The sequence below is a fragment of the Rhagoletis zephyria genome, unplaced genomic scaffold (assembly GCF_001687245.7).
Source record: "Rhagoletis zephyria isolate East Lansing unplaced genomic scaffold, Rhagoletis_zephyria_1.1 Rzeph_scaffold_00732, whole genome shotgun sequence".
In the NCBI taxonomy this organism is placed as follows: Eukaryota; Metazoa; Arthropoda; class Insecta; order Diptera; family Tephritidae; genus Rhagoletis; species Rhagoletis zephyria.
In genome coordinates, this window is record NW_016157816.1 from 142,740 (window position 1) to 165,565 (window position 22,826).

The following is a 22,826-nucleotide window of genomic DNA, read 5'->3' on the forward strand; positions in this document are numbered from 1 at the left end:
GGGTGTGATTATAGTTCGATTTTTGCAAATTTTCTACACCATCCATTCTAGGTTTTCTAGTAACTTATTCCCTAAGTTTTATTGAGATACCTTAGTCTTTACTCAAATTATAAATTAATTCCGCTGCTCCATATTTCTGAAAATTACAGATTTAGCCCATTCTACACACCATTCATGTTTGGTCTTCTATCTACATTTTCCCTATGTTTTATTGCGGTACCTTATTTATTACTCTAATTATTAATTAATTCCGCACCTCCATTCAAAAATTTCCCCCTGTGGGCCGCTGTGACCCGGAACCCAAATAAGCCTTATACACAGAAGTGAATATTCCGATGCGACCGTGAGGGAGAGCAGACATTGCTTAATCAAGTTGGAGTTCAACTTCAACTACTTAAGACCTTAATAGTCGCCGTGTTCAAACTACAGCATTTTTAACGAATGCGTTTCGTCAATTGCGGTGATTTGGCCCGCGAATAAAAAACATAAGGTTATATGGATAACTGTTTACTTTTGAGTACAAATGAAAAATGGGTCAGGAATATTTTGATCAGATATCGGATATATATCTTTCGCAACAGAACGAATTTCTAAGTTTGTTAACATGAACGTTAACTGTGCTCCTGCAATGAGATATTTATTAAAGAAAAGTTACTATTATAACTAATAAAGTAGCTTTGTTAAAAAATATTTTTATTTAAAAGCAAGTAAATAATCACAAAATATTTCGCTAGATTGACGCATCGTACAAGTGCCGATTGCTGGTCCCACACGCGTATAATATGGTTGACTAAACTTTCCTGCCGCATCGACATGGCAAAATGCATCGCCAGCCACAAGCATTGAACCAAACAGCAAAGTTTCTAACAGTTGCGATGAGCAAATTTTCCCAAAGCAAAAAAAAACTGCTTTAGCTGAAGACAAGAGCTGGGGGTTTGCTGCGAACTACTTGTACATACATACATAAATACAGCAACGCTGCACGTCAGTATACCGCCACACAATTTGCTGTGAACAACGTTGAAAACATGCAAAATTATATGTACACACAAACACGTATAATAGTATTGTGTGTGAAGATGTATGTATGTATGTTTCAGGGAAATTTCATCATGGCATCATTTGATTGAGAGTTCAGTAATAATTGTGCGCACATTTAAAACCCCTTTTTGCAGATCTTTTCCTTTCCCTTGTTTTAGTAGTTTAAGCTAGTTTATGCATAAACTCAAAACATGCTTGTGGAAACTTTAAACTGTGTGCAAGTGCACACATAGAAAATTTGTATTATGCACTTGATGTTCACTTAGCTATTTTCAATGTCCGTCGTAACACTTTCCTTTGCCCTTGTTTTTCAAATACATATGTATGTATGTGTTTTTGAAGGTTTTCGTCGACTCGCCAACAGGAAAACTTTCCAACATGTGTATGCTCACATATTAAAGAGATATGTGATTATACTAGGGTGTTACAAAAAAGAACGAATGCTATTAATATGTCTCCCCGCATGAGTCACCGCTTACAAAAAAAAACGAATATTTGCTCATTCGGAGAAAACAAGGCCCCTTCTTATGCTCACGAGATCTCCCAAGGCTTTTCGTTACATAGCTGCGAACCATACTGAGTCCTAATAGACCCGTCTATGCGCTTTTCCTAAGCTCAACTGAATAATGCAAAGTTATCGAGGAAGTGATGACGTAGAAGCACAATTTTAAGCGCTTTTTCTGGGGTCCACTCAAATAGGAAGTGGTGGGGGAATTCTATCTTTTATTCATCTCCACAGCTCCTGCAGAAATTCAAGGCTCGTAACCTAAGCTCAATTACATAAATACCCTTTACCTCAGTGTGTGAGGGGCGTCTTTCTGGTTGTCTTTTCAGATAGCTAAGTGGTAATCTGGCCTCTTTCAAACAGGTTGATGAAATCCAAGGTTGCTTAAAACACGCTAATACTGTGCTAGTTACAATGCGTTGTAGAACCGAATAAAATGAGGTCGCCGACGAGTTGGCATGAGAAGGATCGCTAAACCATCCTTTTTTTACCTTAACCATTCTGTGGTCTCAGTTGGTCTGCTGCGGGGCCCATAGACAGGCCAGAATCTTCGGCTACCCTTCCAACGTAAAGGATATTATTTGACATCGGACTACCTTTTCTATAACTAACTGGTCACAACCGACTACGATTTCACATGCACTGAATAAGTGCCAAAGTGCAGACAAACATTGTTAAGTTTTAAAGCTCCAGCTGTATTTTGGTGGTTGCACGTCCCTATAACCACACAGTTTCAGCGACTGCTGTGCATACCCAATGTTTTCTCTGTGATTCCATCCCTTTCCAATTGTACTTTTGAATGACTAGAGTGCATTTAGAACTTTTATTTTCCGCTCCTCAGTATTCCTTTTGAGGGCAGTTAAGAGACAATGATATTTCCCAAAACCTTTCGTTCTCTAAAGAAATTAAAGTCCGCTCCATTGATGATATTTCCATTTGATTATTTTTTTACGCTGATCTAAAATTTCGTGGCTAAAATTTTTCGTACAGGCTACGAGAATATCCTATTGTGCGTACATAGCTTTGTATGCGTTATGCATTTGAAAACATTTAAAGTTTTAAACAATGGTAATAATTGTGGTTTAATCTAAGATTCGCGGGATATGCAAAACTTTAAACAACTTTTTTACTACTATTTGTTTTGGAAAATATTTCATACTCTCGAAAAGTAACCCCTTGTGGAAACTCACAATCTCTACAATCAAGAAGATTCTTGGTTTGTAGTTGATTGATTTCATATGAGGTTTAATAGCCAAGAAATTATATTGCATAATTAAATTGCTAGTTGTCTTTGGTGTAAAATAAATCGAAAGCTTCTTTTTGAATTGTACCTTTAGTTGGTTATTCATAAAAAACAAAATGGGTTTAAAGTGCTTTATAAAGTGGCATTTTCATATAATTTAACAAATAATTATTCCGCAAGGGTGAAGAGTTTTCGATAAATTAAAGAAATTACGAAGACATGCCAATAAGTCATTAAAGACCCGTAAGTCCTGAGAAATGACGGGAAGTGCCAAATAAGAAGAAAAATTTTAAACTTTCATGAATTTTAAATTTTAAATTGAAGTCAATATTGATGACTCCAACAAAAAACGAAGCTTGTAAACTTATTTTGAAAAATTAGCTTACTCTTTTTTAATCGGGCACGGAGATTTTATATACTACTTTGATAAATTGAGTTAGGCTAAGCCGTATCAAACGGTAGATAATATTTTACACAAATAAGTTGCACTTTACAAGGTCGAAAATTATGTTTATCTGAACATAATAACAGAAAGTATATCGGCATTTTCGAAATTCGAATTTGGCACAACAAAGAAGATTAGTTTTTAGCAAAAATCACTAGGAGCAGATTAAAATGGGACCACCTCTGAGACACTACCTTTCTGATGCAAAAATAATTTTTGAAAACGGTTGACGTGGTGCAAAGTTATGCGGTAACATATATAAAAACAAAAATATTTCGACGAATTGATAACCTCCTCTTTTTTTTGAAGTCGGTTAAAAAATGGCGTGTGTTGAGATACTTAAGAAATGTGCTGTGTAAGTATCATTAATAATTAATCGCAATTATATTTTAAAATATGCCAGGATGAAGACTACAAATTTTGAGTTTATTTACTGTCTATACAATAAATAAGATACAAAATTGTATTAAATAACAAACCTATGCAAATCTGATTGAAAATATTTTTGGATTAAGGTTCTCAAAAATACTTTTAGTTTTTTATCCATATTTATTTATTTTGGTTAAGTTTTGTGGAAATTAATATAAGTTTTTAAAAGTATTTTTTTTTTCAAGAAAGCCCGTAGCTGATAGAAGCTTAACATCTTCTTAAAAGGTTTGCAAAGACTTTATGTAAACGGTACAAAAAAAAAGTGTATAATTGGAAGTTCTAGCTATTTCAAGAACACGTAATTTACTTGTGTCCAGTTTTTAGCAGACAAAGACTAGCACTTCTTGGTAAAACATAGCTTTAGAATCTACATAAAGCAATCGAGAAAGGACAAAGGTCCTCCTACATTTGGCTAAAGGGGCGACAGCGTTCTTTGGCACAGGCTCAGTTTCGTAGGCAAAGACGACTCGTTATACCTAAGTATATCTAGCATCACTAGAGGATTCCTTTTTCGCTATATGAGGCCTCTATCGGACCGCCAGCCGTCATTACCGAACACAACTTAAACATGGCATATAAGATCTGATTAACTTTTTCTGGTAAGGTTTGCCCTTATATACTTAAAAGGCCGAAAAGAAATCATTGACATCAGCCATTATCTATATAATGACATATTTTCATTTAAAAAATTAAAAAAAAAGTATTGTTGTAAATCTCTCTAACAAATGTGTACTCCAGTACACGAACTTCATCAAATAAGCATTAATAATTCAAGGAACACAAAATCTGCAGCAATTGTATATCGATAATGTACGTATGTGTACATATGTATGTATCTATGTATTAACGCTCTTCAACAAACAATATTCAATTAGGGTCAAGGGCTAGTTCTTTTATTTCAAAAAGTAAGCAAATCACCGAAGGGGTAAAAGTGTAATGCAATTTAATTTTTGAAACTATCATAAAACCAAGTATTCACGCCTGCAACACAAAATATTTACGTTTTGTTCTTTTTGCCAAACGAGATGATAAATGTCACTCATACGACCTGTAGGTACTTGAAAAAGCGCACAGGTGTTAAATCGTTTTACAGTGAATGCAATTTTATTACTATCTAGTTTCCATTTTATATTTCGCGGACCCTTGCCGCGTAGAAAAAAAAAAAAAAACATTTCGTGATTTTGCCTATCAGTGTCAAAAGCCAAAACGGGCGTTTTGGAGCAACTAAACGCGCACAAACGCCACGCCAGCATCCCGCCTACCGCCTGCCCTCCACTGCCATTTCACGCCATCACTCATACGCGCTGGTGTCCGCGTCCATGGCGTGCCATTGCAGCAATACAAAGCCAAAGTAAAGTTAAGTGAGCATGCAAATGCTACTAAAATATTCTCAAAGGCAACGGATGAAAACCTGTTGAGTGGCATATAAATTTTGTACCAGCAACGCATCTACATACATACATACATAGGCAGTACATACTAAGGTAAATAGTGGGTGGATAGATAGAAGGCAAAAAGGTTGGCCGGCGGGTGTTACAATCTAAATTGCCAGCAAACGTTTTTGTTTGTCTTTCAATGACTTAGCTGGGTAGTCCTGTAAAGCCAGATTACTTGCTCTGTAACATTTTTGAAAGTGGGTGGCTTAGGGAATGAAAAATAGTGACGTGCAAGCGTGTTTTTCTATGGAGCAGTTTTCGTGTGTGCTTATTTTCTTTGAATACTTTATTTTTTATTAACTGCAAGCTTGGCAACAGCTTAACTTGACGTTGGAAAATCAATCATCTGAATGAGAAGAAAACATATGAGTTGCAAATGCATACAAAAATACGTACATATGTGTAGATATAAGAAGCATATGTGCATAGATCGAATATACATATTTTGAAAGGTGGTACCATACGTATGTATGTATGTTGCTTTGTTCAAAATAATGCTACCTTTGCACAAGTTGGAAGATAAATTTAAAAAGCAAATAATTTACGAGTACATTAGCATTGATTGCCTCATCGAAAAGTTAAAAAGGAGAACATATGTACATACATACATATATACGTTTGTGAATAATAGGGTACATACTTACATATGCCCAATATAATGACGCTTCAATAATATTTAATTTAAGTGTGTGTGCGTATGTAGAAAATATACAGATATTTAAGATTTCATAAAAAGTTTTATTCACAAACATTCACACTTAAGGTCATAAGCACTAATGTAGCTTAGTTCTTTAGATTTTAGCAAACAAGTTTACAAAATAATCGGAAAATCTATATTCTCGTCATTGGTACTTGTATCGTACATAGGCTGCTACATTTCATATGGCAACATATGCAAATAAGGAATGGAAAAAGTTAATATTTTATAAAAAAAAAACTCGCTTGGACTTAGAAGCACCCATCTGAAGAGCTAAGCCGCCTCATTCAGATTCATTCAGATTTTAACACGTATTCATTAAAATTTCAAATTATTTAACTGAATTTTTAGAAGATTTTTGGGTATGCTGTTTTATAGTCCACACAATTTTATTCCAAACTGCAAATTTTAAATCTTGAAGCTCAACGTGGGCACTCTTCATCGTCAACTATTGATTTTAAGTAATCAGCAAAAACATAATCAGTTTAAACTGAATTATTCCGCACACTGCAAGAAGCGTTTATTTCCCTAGTAGATATGTATGTGATAACTAGTAATTTTGAACAAATATTTTCTTAGCTTTTGCTTACTAAGAAAACTGCGAAAAGCTACTAATACTTTAAATTAGCCACACAGCAAATTTTGTGGGTTGAAAGTCAGCAAAGAGTTAACTAAAACATTATTTTATTCGAATTTAATTCAAGTATTCCTATGAGCGTGGTGCACTCAATGCAAATATGCACATACCTCTGTACATACATACATATGTATGTATGTATGTAAACACTGTGGTTTAGCAAAATTTAAATATTTTATGAGTTCGAAAAATTTGCAAACTCTCACAGCGCATTTACACATGTTTGCGAGCATAAAAGCAAGCACTCTTCCACTCAACCAAGCATCAACACATACACATATATGTAGATACATGTATGTATGTATGTATATATGTAGTACAGGGTGATTCAAAAAGACCGCAGATTTTCTTTTATATACAAATATGATCGAAATGATTTTTTTTTTTATTTAATATTTTATTTAGTCTATGCCATTTATGTATGAAACACAATATCCGTTAAATGCAACGCCATTAAAATTGTCTCCTCTGGCAACACACTATACGACTTTCAAAACTTTTCATGAGTTGTTCTCGGCATCAAACATTTCACGTATCCCACGAAAAAGAAAGGTAATGGTTAAATCACAAAAATGCCGGCGGCAGTTTGGCCTCGTTAAAGGTTGCATTGGTCTGCGTGATGAAGTTGTCGAGGCCTCGTCCACACTTTGCTTCACTGCAGCAATAATTATGGTCCCAAGACCTGTACGAAAATGGATATGGGTGTTTTCATGGTTTTCCCCGACCCAGGTTTTTCGAATTTGATAAAAACAACTCTGACAAAAAAAAGTGAAGACAAAAATGAAGATAAAGAAGAAAATGGTTACAACGAGAAATACATAAGAAATAGCGTAACTAAAATGGTAAACAAATTTATTGAAAATAGTAATCGAAATAAATTCAGTCATAAAAATTTATATTATCGAAAGTTCTCAAGTTACCGAAATTTATCGAGTTTTTGAGTTATCGAATTATTCAAATTGATCAATATTTATGGAGTTGTCGAAATTTCTATACCCCGAGAATTCCTGGTCGAAATTAAAGAATAGATATCGAGCTATAAAAATTTACGGGATTAACGGACTTTGTCAAGTTATTGAAATTTGTCAAGTTTTCGATATTAATTGAATAAGCATTATCTATAAAGTTTACTTAATTTATCGAGTTATCGTAATGTATCGAGTTCTTTCAACTTATGAAATTATCGATATTTATTGCTTCACTGAAATTTGACGATTTATCGAATAGAAGTTTTTGAAATTTTCAAAATATATCGAGTTATCGAAATTTCAAGATTATATGGGTTTATTGACTAATCACTGCTTATCGAATTGTAACGTGTTACCGGAGTGTAATGTGTTCTCGAATTTTTCGTTAGCTTTCGAAAATTAACAGACTTATCGAAATGTATAACGGTATCCAATGTTCATCGGATTATCGATTTATATCAATCCAAGCGCACAATTATCGAAATTTATTGGAATTAGGCGAGTTATAGAATTTTGTTGATTTATTAGATTTTAGTATTTTTACTATTCGCAGAATTATCGATATGTATAACATTATCAAAATTTATAGACAAATGGGGATGTATCGGGTAACCTCCAAGTCCTCCAAAGACCGTAAGATATACAAAATTTTAATAACGTTTAAGTTCCAAAGAAGGCTGTTTTCCGGTAAGTAATTTTATACCTTATAAGTTAAACGATGTGAAAAGTTAGAAAACCTCTCAAAGGGTCTTAAAAAGCTAGAATAACGGTCGAATCTCAATTCAGAGATCTTTTGAATAAATTTCGCGCGTTGTTTAACTGAGCATCGCTATACGACTAAGTTTTCCAAAGCCTTTACCAACTGTCTGAAAATATTAAATTAAAAATATTGTTATACATATGAAGTTTCTGAGCGCATGTGCATCACTCTTAAAATTACCTCTACTATATACTTGCATACAAGCGAGCCTTGTCATTGCCATCGCCATCGCTCACTCGGCACCTCCGGAACATACATACTTACATAAATCCATATATGCTTACATACTACATAAGTATTATCCATGCACACAGGCATTCAAGCATACCACTAGCCATCCATCCATCTGTCCAACCATCCATCCGACTATGCAGCCATCCATCTATGCGACCACCAAAGCGGTAAGCAACCATTCGACCAGCCAAATTAAAGTGCTTGAAATGCACAACCAGAGCAGCTTAACTCTCGGCGCGCTCTTCCTTTGCCTCTACTGACGCTAACGTTTTAGTGGAACAGCACCGCTTCACAACATTAGGGCCAAACTTCATCTTAGCTGTGATGGTCGCATTGCTGTTCGCTTTCCATTTTACGCTTATGTCACCCTCCACGCCACTTGACGACGCGACAGCTCGTTTGAATGATTTTTTTTTCACGTTTGCCAGCTGATGAATAGCTGGCGACATGTTGACATAATTTTACACAGAAACTAACACATAAACATAGATACATACATGTGAAAGTATTTAATACAGTGTTGGGTTAGAGAAGGATTGTTGAAAGTGCAAAATAAAAGCAACGTACTAAATTGTTGCAACACACATACATATGTAGTACATACATACATACGTTTTCTTCGGTGTTGACGGCCACTTACTATGAGCGCTGTGTGTTCCTTCTTTATACTTTCACATGTACGTACTATGTATGTAGTAGGTATACGGGCGGAGCAACGAGTTGGAAATGAATTCTAAGTGCCTTTAAAATGTGAAGATCACAAACGTTTTGCAAATTTTGCGCATTACCCCTAAGTGGACCCCACCATGGCCAGAAGGAAACAGTTGCAGGGATGCACCTGTACGTGTATGTATATATGTACTGATTGAAATGTCTCTTTATATTTCCCCCACATCTCCATTTCTTTATCGAGAAACTTAACTTACATTACTTTGACATATGTATGTGTTCTTTGAAAGTTTGATGGAATTTTTATTCTCTTTTATCTGCTATATTCTATCTTTTACTCAGGCAAAGCACGTCATTCACAAGTGCTAACTGTAGTTGACGTAATCGGCGTTGTGGTCCTAAAAGTGCAAGCATCCTTTCATGCAGCTTATTCGTATAAGTAACTATACCCATATGTACATACATACATACGTATGTGCCGCATTTGAAATGATGTATGTACGTCTATTTGAGGCTTATGTACAATTATCCACACATGCATTTACGAGTATATTAGAGTCATGCACATATGTGTGTATGTATGTGCATTGAAATGATTAGCTATTCGAGACACTAAATCATTTGCATATAATTGAATTGTTGCAAGTGATTTTACGCATAACTCTAACTGGGTTAGATGGCTGTGAAATTGATGCTCTTAACTCGGCAATGCAGTCGTTTAGTAAACGGAGCGGGCAAGCTAAATTTGAGCCCGCATTTGAACAGAATTTTAACAGAAAATCGTGCCGCAGTTTAGGCTCACTTTTAATGCCCAATAGCTCGACTCTACTCAACCGGTGCTTGCGTTCGCAAGTCTTTCGTGTGCGAGATGTGGTAAACAAGACATGTGTAGCCTTAAGCCACATCAAAAGGAGAATATTTGTTGTGGTTGCGAAACTTCAAACTTTTTTTGGTTTAACCGTCATCGTAGTACATGATGAAAATTAAGTGAGTGAGTAAGAATATCCATAAATTTTTTGCACGATTTCTAGCGTTAACGAAAATGAGCATAGTTTTAGGCTTAGCGGAAATTTCGAAATATTTAAATTAGTTTTCTTAAGATAGACTGATTCAAAAAAGTCAATCAAAGTTTCGTCCAGATTTCACACTTTAATGTAGAATTTACAGAAATCTTTTGGCTATGAAGTTTTATAGCCCATTTAATTCTAGTGTAAGAAGTTTGATGTGCCTACAAAATAATGTTAATTTTCAACATTTTTTCTTCCGGCCGGTGTTATGCCTTTTTTCCATACGGGCTTCTTCAAGCTGGCCAACGGCAGTGCAAACGTTTTCCTTAAATGCTGAGTAGTCGCCACAGGGCTCCATCTCAATAAGCACGCCGCCTTCGCGGGTTTTCCATATAGGTCGAATTACGGTCTCCGTCTTCTCAGGTTGGAGCTTATCGTTCCCAGCACCTCTGCATAGGTTAGCCTTAGCTGGGTTAATGATGGGTTTGGCAACACTTTTCGGTTTTCTCAGCCTCTTCCCATTTTTCTGGTCGTCTTGCCCTTATTGGACAGGGTTTGACCTGGCGCTGACTCTGGGTTGGGTTTTCTGCGTTTATCAACCGTTGTCCTTTGATTATTTGGTGCGGTTTTCTCTTTTTCCTTTTTCGGCTCGCCTGTAGCCTGGGCCAGTTTTCCGCTGCTCGGAAAGGGTAGACCTTTTCCGACGTTGCTCTCGGATATTATATATTTAGTATATTTAAACTCTCCTCGATTTGGGCCATACCCGTTTTTATGTCCATGGAAATATTTTTCTGCTTTGAGACATTCTGCATTTACTCAAAAGGAGCCGAATATGGGAAAATTGATCACCTTCAATGCCTTTGCAAGGTGTCAAGCTTGCGATGACGTGCTTGTCGCTTGCAGCATTTGCCCACCAGCCATTTCTGTGAGGTGTCCCCTTCACATACTAAAGTGGCGGATTACTGCTCTCGCCAACCCAATGTCGAACTCGTATACATGCTCCAGTATGTCATGGACAGGATCTAACTGGCCTCAATCGTGGGTTGCTTTTTGAGAGACGGCATTTGTGCCCCCGGACGTAGGTTATTCATCAAGCATGTCTTACCTTTTAAATCAGGCCCTCGTCTCCTGCCGCTCTTGGTCTGGAACTGCTTATTGGTTAGTCGCAGCTAACCTACCGGAGTAGGCCGATCGCGAATGGATTACTTGCATCCTTTTTTCCGTTTATAAGAGGCTCTACTTGGGCTTATCATATTCGAGTGAGAGGAAATTTCTTTGTTTTTTTTCATTTGCGAATGAAAAGCAGCGGAAATTTTTTTGTCGATCGCTTTCAGAGTGTGAGAGAAAATAAATTTGTTTGCAGTTTTCACTCAGGACAAAAGAATGCTAAATTAATTGTGGAATATTCTTGATCGCGAAAGTGACAGAACGTGAGTGAGGATTTCCGAACCCTGATCTTAGTATTAAAGGCTGCACTTTTGACAGGCAGCTTTTTTCACTGTCCTGAAAATATTTTACAATGGATTACGAAAAAAGGATAGCAGGTTCATTTTACGACTCTAGTAAACATTTTGGTAAACGCATAATTCACATAAACCGTCTTACGTAAAGCAAGAAAAATTCAGAAATACCTAGTAGAAATGTAAAAAGATGTAATCACACTGCTCGTTGATATAGTTCAGGATAGTTTCGGGACAATTTCGGGACTTTTTTGGCTATTAATTTGGACAAGTTCGGGACTTTTTTAAGTTCGAGATTGGGTAAGGAAATTTCCGTGACTAGGTCGGTAAACAGATGTCCTTTTGTTTCAGGATTTCATATAATATAACCTATTTAAAGCCTAAGTCCTTTTTTAAATATTTTGGTGCCAAAAATTTAAAAAAAAAATTTCGCCTTTAACTTTCTACTTTCCCTGCAAACCAAAGTTCACGAAATCTTCACGAATTTAGGAGTATCTAACTTCTGTAACGATTTTTTTACGAATCTTTAAAGAAAGTTTTATAAAGTGGTTGACACGAACTCGTAAAGAAATTTCTGTACGAAAATTAAAGAAAATTCTGCAAGAAGTTCTTCACATAGCAGCATTATTTTCATTGCTTTACCGATTTTCCTGCGTAATTTCGTAAAATATCGAAGTATGTATAATTAATTTCATTTTAGGGAATTCGGCACAAATCAGATGAGATCTTGACGAATGCTTTGAAATTTCTCTACAATTCAGAATACTCTGAAAAAATGGTTTAGAGGGTTATCATTATTTAGTTGTATGCATACATGTATAATTTTGTGATTGAATTGAATATTGAAGCTCAACGTTTACTGAAACATTCGTTGAGTTTTTATTTTTTTGTTAAAAAAAATAAGCTTCATAAAATCAATAGCGCTTAACCCACTAAACTTTCATGATGCCCATATCAGAAATATTTCTATGAAAAAGTCTATGAATACAGTTATACAGTGGTACATACTAATACATTCACAACCGTTTCACATGCCAAATATTTTATACATAAATAGGCACATCCAATGGGCGGCTCTGTTAATAACTACTACAAAAAAAACTCTTTTCATATATTTATGTACACATGTGGTATGAGTATTTTATTAAACAACTTCCTACCTTCAAATTATTACAATTCCTGAAGCGGTTGTAAGCGTACATACTTACATACATACATGCTTACAAACATACATTTTTAAATTATATTTTTATCGTATTTTTTTTTTTTTGTTTTTGCGAAGCAACCGGAATGATTGAAGCGGTTATTGCACTTTTAAAATAAATTTCAATTACACTTTATAGCAACTTCCGGCTTCTACATTCGCTCATCTGAGTATGCTTTATGCCGTCGCGGCATTTTCAATAAAACTTTTGGCTTTGCTACAAAAGTTTAGCCCGCAGCAATACGCATTCTTGCCTTTGTATAAATATTTGAGTATATGTATATTGGTGCGTATGGTTGTTGTAAAAGCCCAGTGTGGCAGAAACTTTATTCAACAAATGCAATTATTCACATACGCTTCATTGAATTTTGTTCAAGAGAAAAAATAAAAAGATGTGCTGGCGTTAAAAGGCGGCAATGGCAGCCAGCAAAAGCTGACAGGAAGACGTTATTCGTAAAGGCGCTCGTAAGCGTATCTATTGCGAATAAATTGAGATAAATGGCTTAAAAGGCGATGATTGAAGCTGCGGAAGCAAAACTATTCAAAATATACTTAAGACTTTTTTATTAGTTACAAGTACGGGGCGTTCCACGCAGACATAGATGTCTGGGACACAAAACGGCATTGAAGCTTCCTTTTATTCGATTCTGCTTTTAGTCTTCCTCTTGCTATTTGCAACTTTTTTCCGTATTTGTTATCGGGTTCGTCATCGTAATCCTCTTCTATTCGCCGTCGGACGCGTATTCGTATTCCCCTACACCTATAATATTTTAATATGTGTACCAAACGAGAGAGACTTAAGACACATTTATTTCAAAATATTTTTGAAGAGTGTTGCCACCAGTTAAGAAATTCATAATCAATTTAGTTAAGAAGTTAAATGAAAGATTTTAATATTGGTATTAAATGACAGAGGGTTAAGAAAGATTTCTTTCGTAAATATTTTTGAAAAGAGTTGACGCCAGTTTAGAAATTAAAAACCATTTTCTTCGACAAGGTAAATGAAATGTTTCAATATACATAGGTGTCAAACGGGAGAGGTTTTAGTAAGCTTTGAGGATTTGCAAAGCCCTGCAACAGTATAAAAAGTATAAAACCGCTTTTTTGGAGAGATCGCCTAAAGGTTTCAAGAGAGAGCACATAATGACAAAGCTCTGAGATTAATTGAGGTTAAACTTTTCTCAGTGGTGGGGAAACGGATGCGAGATTTCGGCTCGCCCACTCCGCAACGAACGGCAGTACTCTCCAAGAAGTTATTCCGGGAATTGGATTATAACACCACGAAATTGGAGGCTCAAGTCACCAAACCAGAATCTAAAGCAAAGGCAAATTTCCCATTAAATTGTGAACCGCGTGAAGAGTGGTGAAGGGGGCCTTTCTCGGATGCCCCAGGGGGAACTGGCAAGATATTTCTGCTACTGCTACTGCTACTGCCACAGCTGCATAAGGATAAAAGTGTTGCACTAGCGATTACATCCTCAGCGGAGGTAGAACTGCACACTCGATGTTTAAACTCCCTCTGAACTTTGCTAGTCAGGATGCACCGAATTGCAACATTAGCAAAACAGGGTGTCGGGGCTATGTTAGTAGTTTGCGATGACTGTACGATGCCACACAAGCACGCAGTCGAGGCACTCGATCGAAGCTTGCAAGATATCCGCAGCCGATCGTTGATGGGTGGGGTAGTGGTATTGCTCGCAGAAGACTTTCGGCAGACGCTACCTGTCATCGAGAAAATGAGGATGCAACAACATATCCTATCCAGTTTATAAACTCTTAAAAATTGGCAGGGGTGCCGTCGCACAAACTGGTGCCAGTCATATTGTTGCTTAACCTGGATACACCCCGTTTATGCAATGGCAGAAGACTATGCATAACGGAGCACAAAACGCCAAGCCATCATCATCACTGACGGGGCCAAAGGACAATCAATAGTGATACCATGAATTCCTAACAGATATGCCATTTCATTTCAAACGTTCGCAGTTTCTGTTAAAAGTAATCCTCGCGATAAAGAGTTATAAAAGCCCAGGACAAATACCTAAAGTTGCAGGTACACATCTGAGCACTCCATGTTTCTCGCACGGACTACGTTCGCTGCTCGTGTGATCGAGGGCCAGAAATTTATACACATCCCCAAGACAATAAATCCCGAAACGTTGTTTAAGGAGGATGTGGGAGAATGATCTCAACATTTTTGTTTCAGCCACCCAGTTTTTATGAGACTACGGTGTAAATGCTTCGGATCGCATCTTGTAGCTAATCAATTGGTGCTCTCTGAGTTTGAAATCTGCAGACATCGAAGGTTAATTCTTTGTATACAATATTTTTCGAAAGAGGTTAACAGTTACCGTCCATAGTCGTATCACAAAGGACAGATGCGGATCTTCGGATAAACTACATATATCAGATATTTACGGACAGATGTTTGATAGCTGGGCTTTGATGAAGCACTTCATTTGTTAACTAATCTCTGAACAAGTTTTGACTAAAAGGACTTGTTCATTCTTAATCAAATCGACTAAAGGGTGTTCGTTTATAAATATTATAAACAAAGGAACTGTGAAGCGGACTCTTCCCCCTTCATTATTGCGGTGGCGAACATGTAATTTTGCATATCTGGTTTCTTTTTCCTATGTGAAAAGGTCGTGGATAAAACTATTATTTTTGTATTTTTACCAACAATTTTATAAACATTTTCCCTAAAACTATTTTTAAATAAATAAAACCTACTGTCTTGAAGAGTTTTTAATAACAATGAAAACGAAGGTTGAATTGTCAAAATCGGTCAGTTAGATTGTCTGTAATTGAATTCAGAATTAAAAAGGACAAAGGGAAAAAACATTTGTCGATATATAAGATTTTTTTTTGTAAAATCAAAGTTAGGAATTTGTTTGCATTGCCAATAGCTATAAAAAATACCATTGCTGCTGGGAAATAAAATATCACGTATTTAATTGAAGTGGCCCGTTTAAGAAATGCTGACTCAAATATATTTTTAGAATAACTCAAAGCAACCAACAATACATTTCTCGTGGAATTTCCCCCAATTCAATGATCACCTCTACCTACTTGCTATTTCCCGTAGGCATGTTGCTTCCTTTTAGTTTCCTACACTCATCGCATTCAGTCACTTTGTAGACCATTTTTGTAATCATAAATTCCATAAATTTTACTTACTTCTTGAGTGTGGCAGCCAATGCTAGATCGGGTCGAACATCAAATCGTGTTTGCATATAGAAACGCAATAAATTATCGCGTTCATTTTCACGTAATCCTTCGTCGAGTGCTAATGCGCCCAGCGTGTGATATGATTCGGACTCGGTGACGCCAAATAATAAATCATAGCTGTAATGGAAATGCCAATGGCAAGTCGATGAGTATAAATGCATAAAAACATAGATACATACTTATGTAGATAGAAATATTAGAGCATGCAACCCATGCATATGTTTGTGTAGTTGTAAGTACAGAAATGCGTATAATTAAAATGCCTGAATTATTCACATATGTACATACGTAAGCACCAACACACACACACAATAGCACAATAGACCTACCCATACCGGTCGCAGTGCCTTACCCAACGAACTATCTATCCATCTATCTAAGCATCAACACGAGTGCCACACCTTAAGCTGATTGTGCGCAAACATGCAGCGGAATGGAGGAGCGATGCGGTTAGTGTTATTACCTACTATAAATAAATAAAGCTTAGATATGTAAATTGCTCGTGCTTGTGAGAAGTGGCATTAACCCGACTATAGAGTAACAGCAACAAAAGTGATAGTGAAATCAACACAACTACACTAATACCATGAACCTACTCCAAAATAATGCACCAAACTAAAGGCCAAGAACAACGCTAATACGTGCAACCAACAATCAAGTGCCATTTTAACCACTGTTAAGCCCAAGATCCATTTACCTAAATAGCTAAGGTACATACATATGTATGTGAATTTCCTTTCTATGCGCATAATAGCATCTACAGGGACTCGAAAAAATTATCACGTGTTGATTTTTTTTTAATATTCGTAACGTTTTGGAGCTATTTTTTTTTGCTATTTTTCTAAAAAAATCCTGTCTAAGCTTTAAACAAAACTATTTAACAAAAAACAATTTCAAACTTTGTAAAAGATTTAGGAAAATTCAACGAACTTTCATAAAAATTTTAACTTTTTAATCTGAATCCGGCTAAAAAATCGGGCTGATTTTTGATTTTTTTTTTTTGATACTGCTTTTGCGGTTTTTAAATACAACAAGTGCAATTTACAAAAACTGGCGTTGATATTTTGAAAATTTGAAAAAGTGCAAAAATCCATCACCAAAAAAAGTCTCAAAAATCAACCCTTTGAAATTTGCACTTCATTATTCTAAAATTGTATGGGCTTTAGAACTACATACCCAAAAATAAAAAATTTGAATTTTGAAAAAAAATCGTTGAACTTTCGTAAATTTTTGTACAAAATTTGAAACTTTGATGTATATGGGTTTAGTGGTATTTTTTTATAAAATTAACAAAAATAAATAAATTAGCTCGAAAAGCATTGCGAATGATAAAAAAAATCAACACGTGGTAAATTTTTTGAGTCACTGTATATGTATGTATGACCGTGTAAATTCAAATCCTTTCCATAGTTTCTATATATCTATGCATGTGTCCACATTCGCCTGCCTGCCTCTGATTATTTACCTCAGCTCACTGTGGCTTGTTAGCAAATACGCAAGCGTTAATAGCATATAATGGATGCGGTAAGTTTCGGCAAACGATAGCAATACATCGAGTCTTTCGCGCCTTCACTGATTAATGATAGTTGTTTGCCAGGCTTAAGTAAACTACTTAATTTTGCGTCAAGCAAAATAAACAAAAGAAGAATTTTGGTGGCATCTACGCGCTGCTGGATTTTTGGGTGCAAACCGCATAGTTGCGTATGTACGTAGAAGGGATAAAGGACATGTGGCAATTTCTGCATGGCCTGTTAAACTATTTATAGTTAGCGGTAAATGCAAAAAAAAATGTTGTGAACACAACCGGTAAGGATTGGGGCTGATTAATAAAATTTTATGTACATTTTTTTTGTAATAATCAATTTAGAATTGAGATGATTATACATATGTGTATACATACAGGTATATATGTGTTTATTAAGGAGATTACACATTTTCTTCTAAGGCCTCAAAAAAGGATTGAAAATATAGGGACTCATATTTGTGTATATTACTAGTACGTCGAGGGAAAGAGAATATAGCTGTTTAATTTTCAATTTATCTCACTCAAAAATTAACCATCTCAGTCTAGTGGAAGTCAGACAGCTGCACAGAAAAAATGTTCTGTAATATCGCCATTATTCAGGCAAGTTGTGCTAAGTGGGCCGTCGAAATAAATAAATAAATAAAAAATAATAAACATATTAAATTTTTTCAACTAATATAAATGCAAAGCACAATTTCGTTGTCGCTTTTGCCATGCAATACTTATACAACTCCGTTATTCATCTTCAACAAAAAAAAGCATTCGCAACTGCATGCGTGTCACACTTCAGTGCAGTGTTACTCAACTGAAAGTATATATTTTTCATGAAATTGTATATAAACGACTGTTACGAACCGACTGAAATGTTCTGTATATTGTCCCATCACTTTGTATGGTTGATTTGGTATCACATGGCCATCCACAATTGGACCCAATGAAGTTGAAAATTGGGGAAATGATGTTGGTATTTTTAAGATGTCCTGATAGCTGAAAAAATAAAAAATAAACACAAGAAAATATACTGTGAATTGTATTTAAAGAAATGTAAGTATTTATAAATAAATAAAGTAAAACGAAATATCAGTGCATTCGTATGTAATATGTATGTATATGAATTCAAGAGCAAGCAAATAAGAAAGGCAGAAACAGTCAGCATTAATATGCTTTTCGTGAATGAGCAAAATAAATAGAACAAACGATATGAAAAAGTAGCATAGTAAATATGTATGCAAAATTTATGATAAACTAAGTTTATTGCTCTATTTCCGCGCCACAGTTGATTGCGTATACGCCATTTATATCCACACATACATGCTAGTATGTATGTAAATATGTCCGTATGTACATACAATGGTACGATCACCCACAATTCTTGCACAATATAAACGTTATAATAAAGCTGTGTATTTCATTGCGGCATAAAGTAAAATGGGGCGACGTGCAACTAAATCTTTTATTTTCTACTTAATGGCATTTCAACTGAATGCACCCGTTATTGTGTGGGAAAACGTGTGTACGTATATACGTATGTATGTATGTGTATGCGCATTGAGGAATTGAGTTACCTAAAGAAATGTGAATATAAAAGCAATCGGTGAAAGTAACTTTTATCAAAACGGGTCGATTTAGTTAGTCTCATTTTCAACGTAGGTGTACGTAGTTACGTATTTACATTTGAGCACACAGCTGTGGTAATTTTCATATCAAATTCAAATATGCACAGCATAAGTTAAAGAGACTATCAGCAATTGTGTGTAAAATTTAAAAAATTGAGTCTTTAAACAATAAATATGTAGTTCAAAATTAGTCAGAAAAATTAATAAAAACTAAAGCTTCCCTGTTGACGTGACCTAGTTGAGCAGGCAGTAGACTACTTTCCTGTTGGCTGATATCTTCGCATGAAAACTGATATGAAAGGCTAACGAACCCTCGATTGGTCCTTCCAGCCATCCATTAAAAGAGTGCTAGTGCTTTCTTCCAGCTTGTCTCCCGTCCACTTGAAATCATCCAACAATACTAGATTTCCCAAGTTCAGAGTCAAATATATTATAATCTCTTAGCAACTTGAACTATGAAATCGAAGAATGCGATTTAAGAGTGAATTTAGGTGCCACAGTGCGAATGGGCCTAAATAACATACGGGGTGGTCCAATTTATACACCCTCCTCCCCAGACGAAATCGGCAGTTTTTTGATCCTTTTAACTATGTATAAAAATTTGTTTTTATATATATTAAATTATTGTTTATAATCCAGTCAGTGCATTCTGTTGCAATCAGAGACACAAGATTTTCCGAGGCTCTGAATTTCGCGGAAGATGATATGCATATCTAAATATATGGTTTTGAAAACTTTGAGATTTTGTTCGCCAAAAATTAGTACAGCCACGGAAAATGCAAACAACTTTATGAAATTTATTAAACTGTTTTGAATTATTTTGAAAATAAATTTGTTTCGGCGGTAAATATATGGAGAAGATTAGCGGATGGTTGGAAATTCATAAACCGTTTTTTATGCACTTGACGTAAGCGTAACTTCGATATTCAACTTCAATATACATACATACAATTTGTGCGATATTATTTATTTATCTGGATTAAGGTTTGAACTCGAAACTCGACCAACTAACTAACATATTTTGTAGGCATCAATCTATTATCTTTATTATTATTCCTTCGTACATCAATCCACTCTCAGGATTATATAGCAAGAGAAAGGAACGCGCACTAGCTCCGTGGATCTGTATCTTCCGAGGTATAACTTCGGAAAAACATATGAAATGCCGCTGTGAAGGATTTAATAATATATTGGCCCTTACACAAAATGTTATCTAGTGTTTGGCCGAGCTTCTTTGTCCCATTTGTTTAGAACTTAATAGCCAAAAATATCACTTCCTAAGAACAGCGTACCTAGAGAAATACGACCTAATAGCATTCAACTAAGGAGCCCCGCGGTGCTCCTTAAAGCTGCGAAGATCAAAGAAAACCTCTAACAAAATAAGGAGAAAACAAATTTGCTACAAAAGATAAAAAAAAAGATAAATAATAGTCTATTAATTAATTTATGTAGGTAATCTCTATCAACACGCCGGCAAGCAAAGCAAGTGGGTTATTATGCTTGCAAACTAGAATTGGATGCTTAATATTTTTGTTCTTTTGACCTGCCTACTTCCAAAAAAAAAAAACAACTACATCCCGAAACAGCATAATATCTTAGATATCTCCAGCACACTTTTTTAAGTTTTTATTTCTCCTCCACAACATATTTTCCGAGAATGTACATACATATATCTATATGTATGCTGGCCACATATTGAATTGCGTGCATTAATAGTGATCCACAAAGCATATTAAGCTCGTACCACTTTTTTTGTATGCTGTAAGGATAAAGGAATATAGGTATTATACGATTTTGTGTATATGAGACAATTTAAAGCGAAAAATACCCAACATGTGCTTACCAAGGCATTTAAAAACAAGGAGACCAAAAAGTTAAAATAAAATCTTGCGCCAACAGCAGTACCTATGGTGGCAATTAAAAAAAAAAATTATGATATGAGAAATTCAACAAACAGCCGGCTGACAATAGAAATAACTTTTTTAGGAGAAGTTAGCGGTAGCCAAAAATATTGCCCAAGGCTGAGTGATGTGTATAAATTTCCAAATCAATGCAGTTACATTTAGTTTACAAAAACATAGATTCTTATGTGCTAGAGAGCTGATTAAACGATTTGAATGTATGAGCTCTTCTCAACGGTCTGGCAGCTACCGTGGGAATTGTGGTAGATTCCCAAATAATGTGGTAGATTTACTTATGATGTTTTCGTTTCTACCAAAAAATTTTGTCTTTAAAATTCGATTCTAAAAATAAAGACGAACGCTGAGAAAACTTTGTGTTCGTTTCCTAAAATGTCGCAATATATTAAAGCAGAAAAGGCAGGCAGGTTGCTTAGAAAATTAGATCGTTGCTTAAAACCAAAATATTAAAAATGTAGCAAATACCTGGCGTACTTCACTGCAGTACTTTTTGTGTCGTTTCATACCCGTATTTTAATATTTTGACACCAGGGTATACACCATTGAAAATCGAAATGACCTACCTAAGGCCCATCACACAACCGAGGGTTAAAAGCGCCTGCCTATTAATTAATTTCAAATTCATGCAATTTTTGTTTGTATTCTCTTTTTTCGTTTTTCCGTTTAATTAACTCTTTTTATTTAAAGGCAGATTACAAGTCTTTTAAGTAAATACGTGGATTATTTGAGCACTTTGAGTAAGTGATGTGAAGTATAGCGAATATATATCAAATGTTTTGAACACCTTTTTAAAACCATTTATACAGCCCTCTAATATGTGCGTATATACTACACGTATGGATAGAGTAAAGCTTAAAATGACAGTCATTAAAAATATATGTACATATGTCTTATAAAAGAGAATTCATAAAATATCCAAAAGCAAGCACTAAACCAGTGCAGAGCTCTCAAAAAACTGACGACGACAAGACCATATGAGTGATGGGAAAGAGTAAAAAACCAAAAAAATTGCAGTGACCAATAAACCATAAATCACGTTTGACTGCATCAACAAAAGCTGACCAAGATATTAAAGGAAAAGTAAAATATTCTGCATAAAAAAAACTTGCAAAAATCTGAAATAAAATCCGCTCTGTGTGTTAGTACTTACTACGAAAGCCAAACAGAATGTTTAAGGTATTAAATTTGTGATGAAGGACTTCATCTTTAAATCTATTTTAACGCACAATAATGGTAACGTAGAGCATTTTGCTTCATGCAGGAAGGAATAAGTATTCAAGCGAATATAGCACCTCAATCAAGGAATCCCAGTTCGCTCTAAAAACTGCATGTAGACATAACTTAATCTATGCAAGTTTACTGTAAACTGTTTTCTAAACTATCCTTTAAAAAAAATTAAAAAGAAATTGGTTTTCCTCTATTGAGTTATTATTTTGCTTACTAATAAGCTATTTAGTTATAAAATATTGCATGTCAAGGATAAGCTGACGTTCCTATGCTGCTGTTTGACTTCGCTATAGAATTTCTATTTCCTACTATTTCTCTTTTTCGTAAAGCAATTTTTCGCTTCTTGTTGGCTCAACTAAAAAAAAATTAGGAAAAGCTCGCTTTCCGCGTAAATTTAAGCGCGTGAAATAAAATTGAATTTTGTATAAACTTCCAAGCTGTCATCTATCAATTGCGTGTGACTACAAAATGATAGAAAATGTTCACACCAAATCCTCTACAGTAGGTACCTATGATGTAAGCTGCTGTAATATGTATGCGCAGCTAATGTTGTGTGAAGAGAATAGATTTTCA

At 35.3% G+C, this 22,826-nt stretch overlaps 1 protein-coding gene across 1 annotated transcript in view; it reads right to left on the reverse strand.

Moving 5' to 3' along the window:
• Nucleotides 1-22,826, reverse strand: part of LOC108361312 (mucin-19-like) — a gene marked incomplete at its 5' end in the record, with an annotated part of 130,007 nt that overhangs the window by 91,968 nt on the left and 15,213 nt on the right. The window contains 2 exons of the mRNA XM_017613912.1: nt 15,916-16,083; nt 18,347-18,478. Of these exons, the coding sequence (XP_017469401.1) occupies nt 15,916-16,083; nt 18,347-18,478 (300 nt within the window). The remainder of the gene's footprint in view (nt 1-15,915; nt 16,084-18,346; nt 18,479-22,826) is intronic.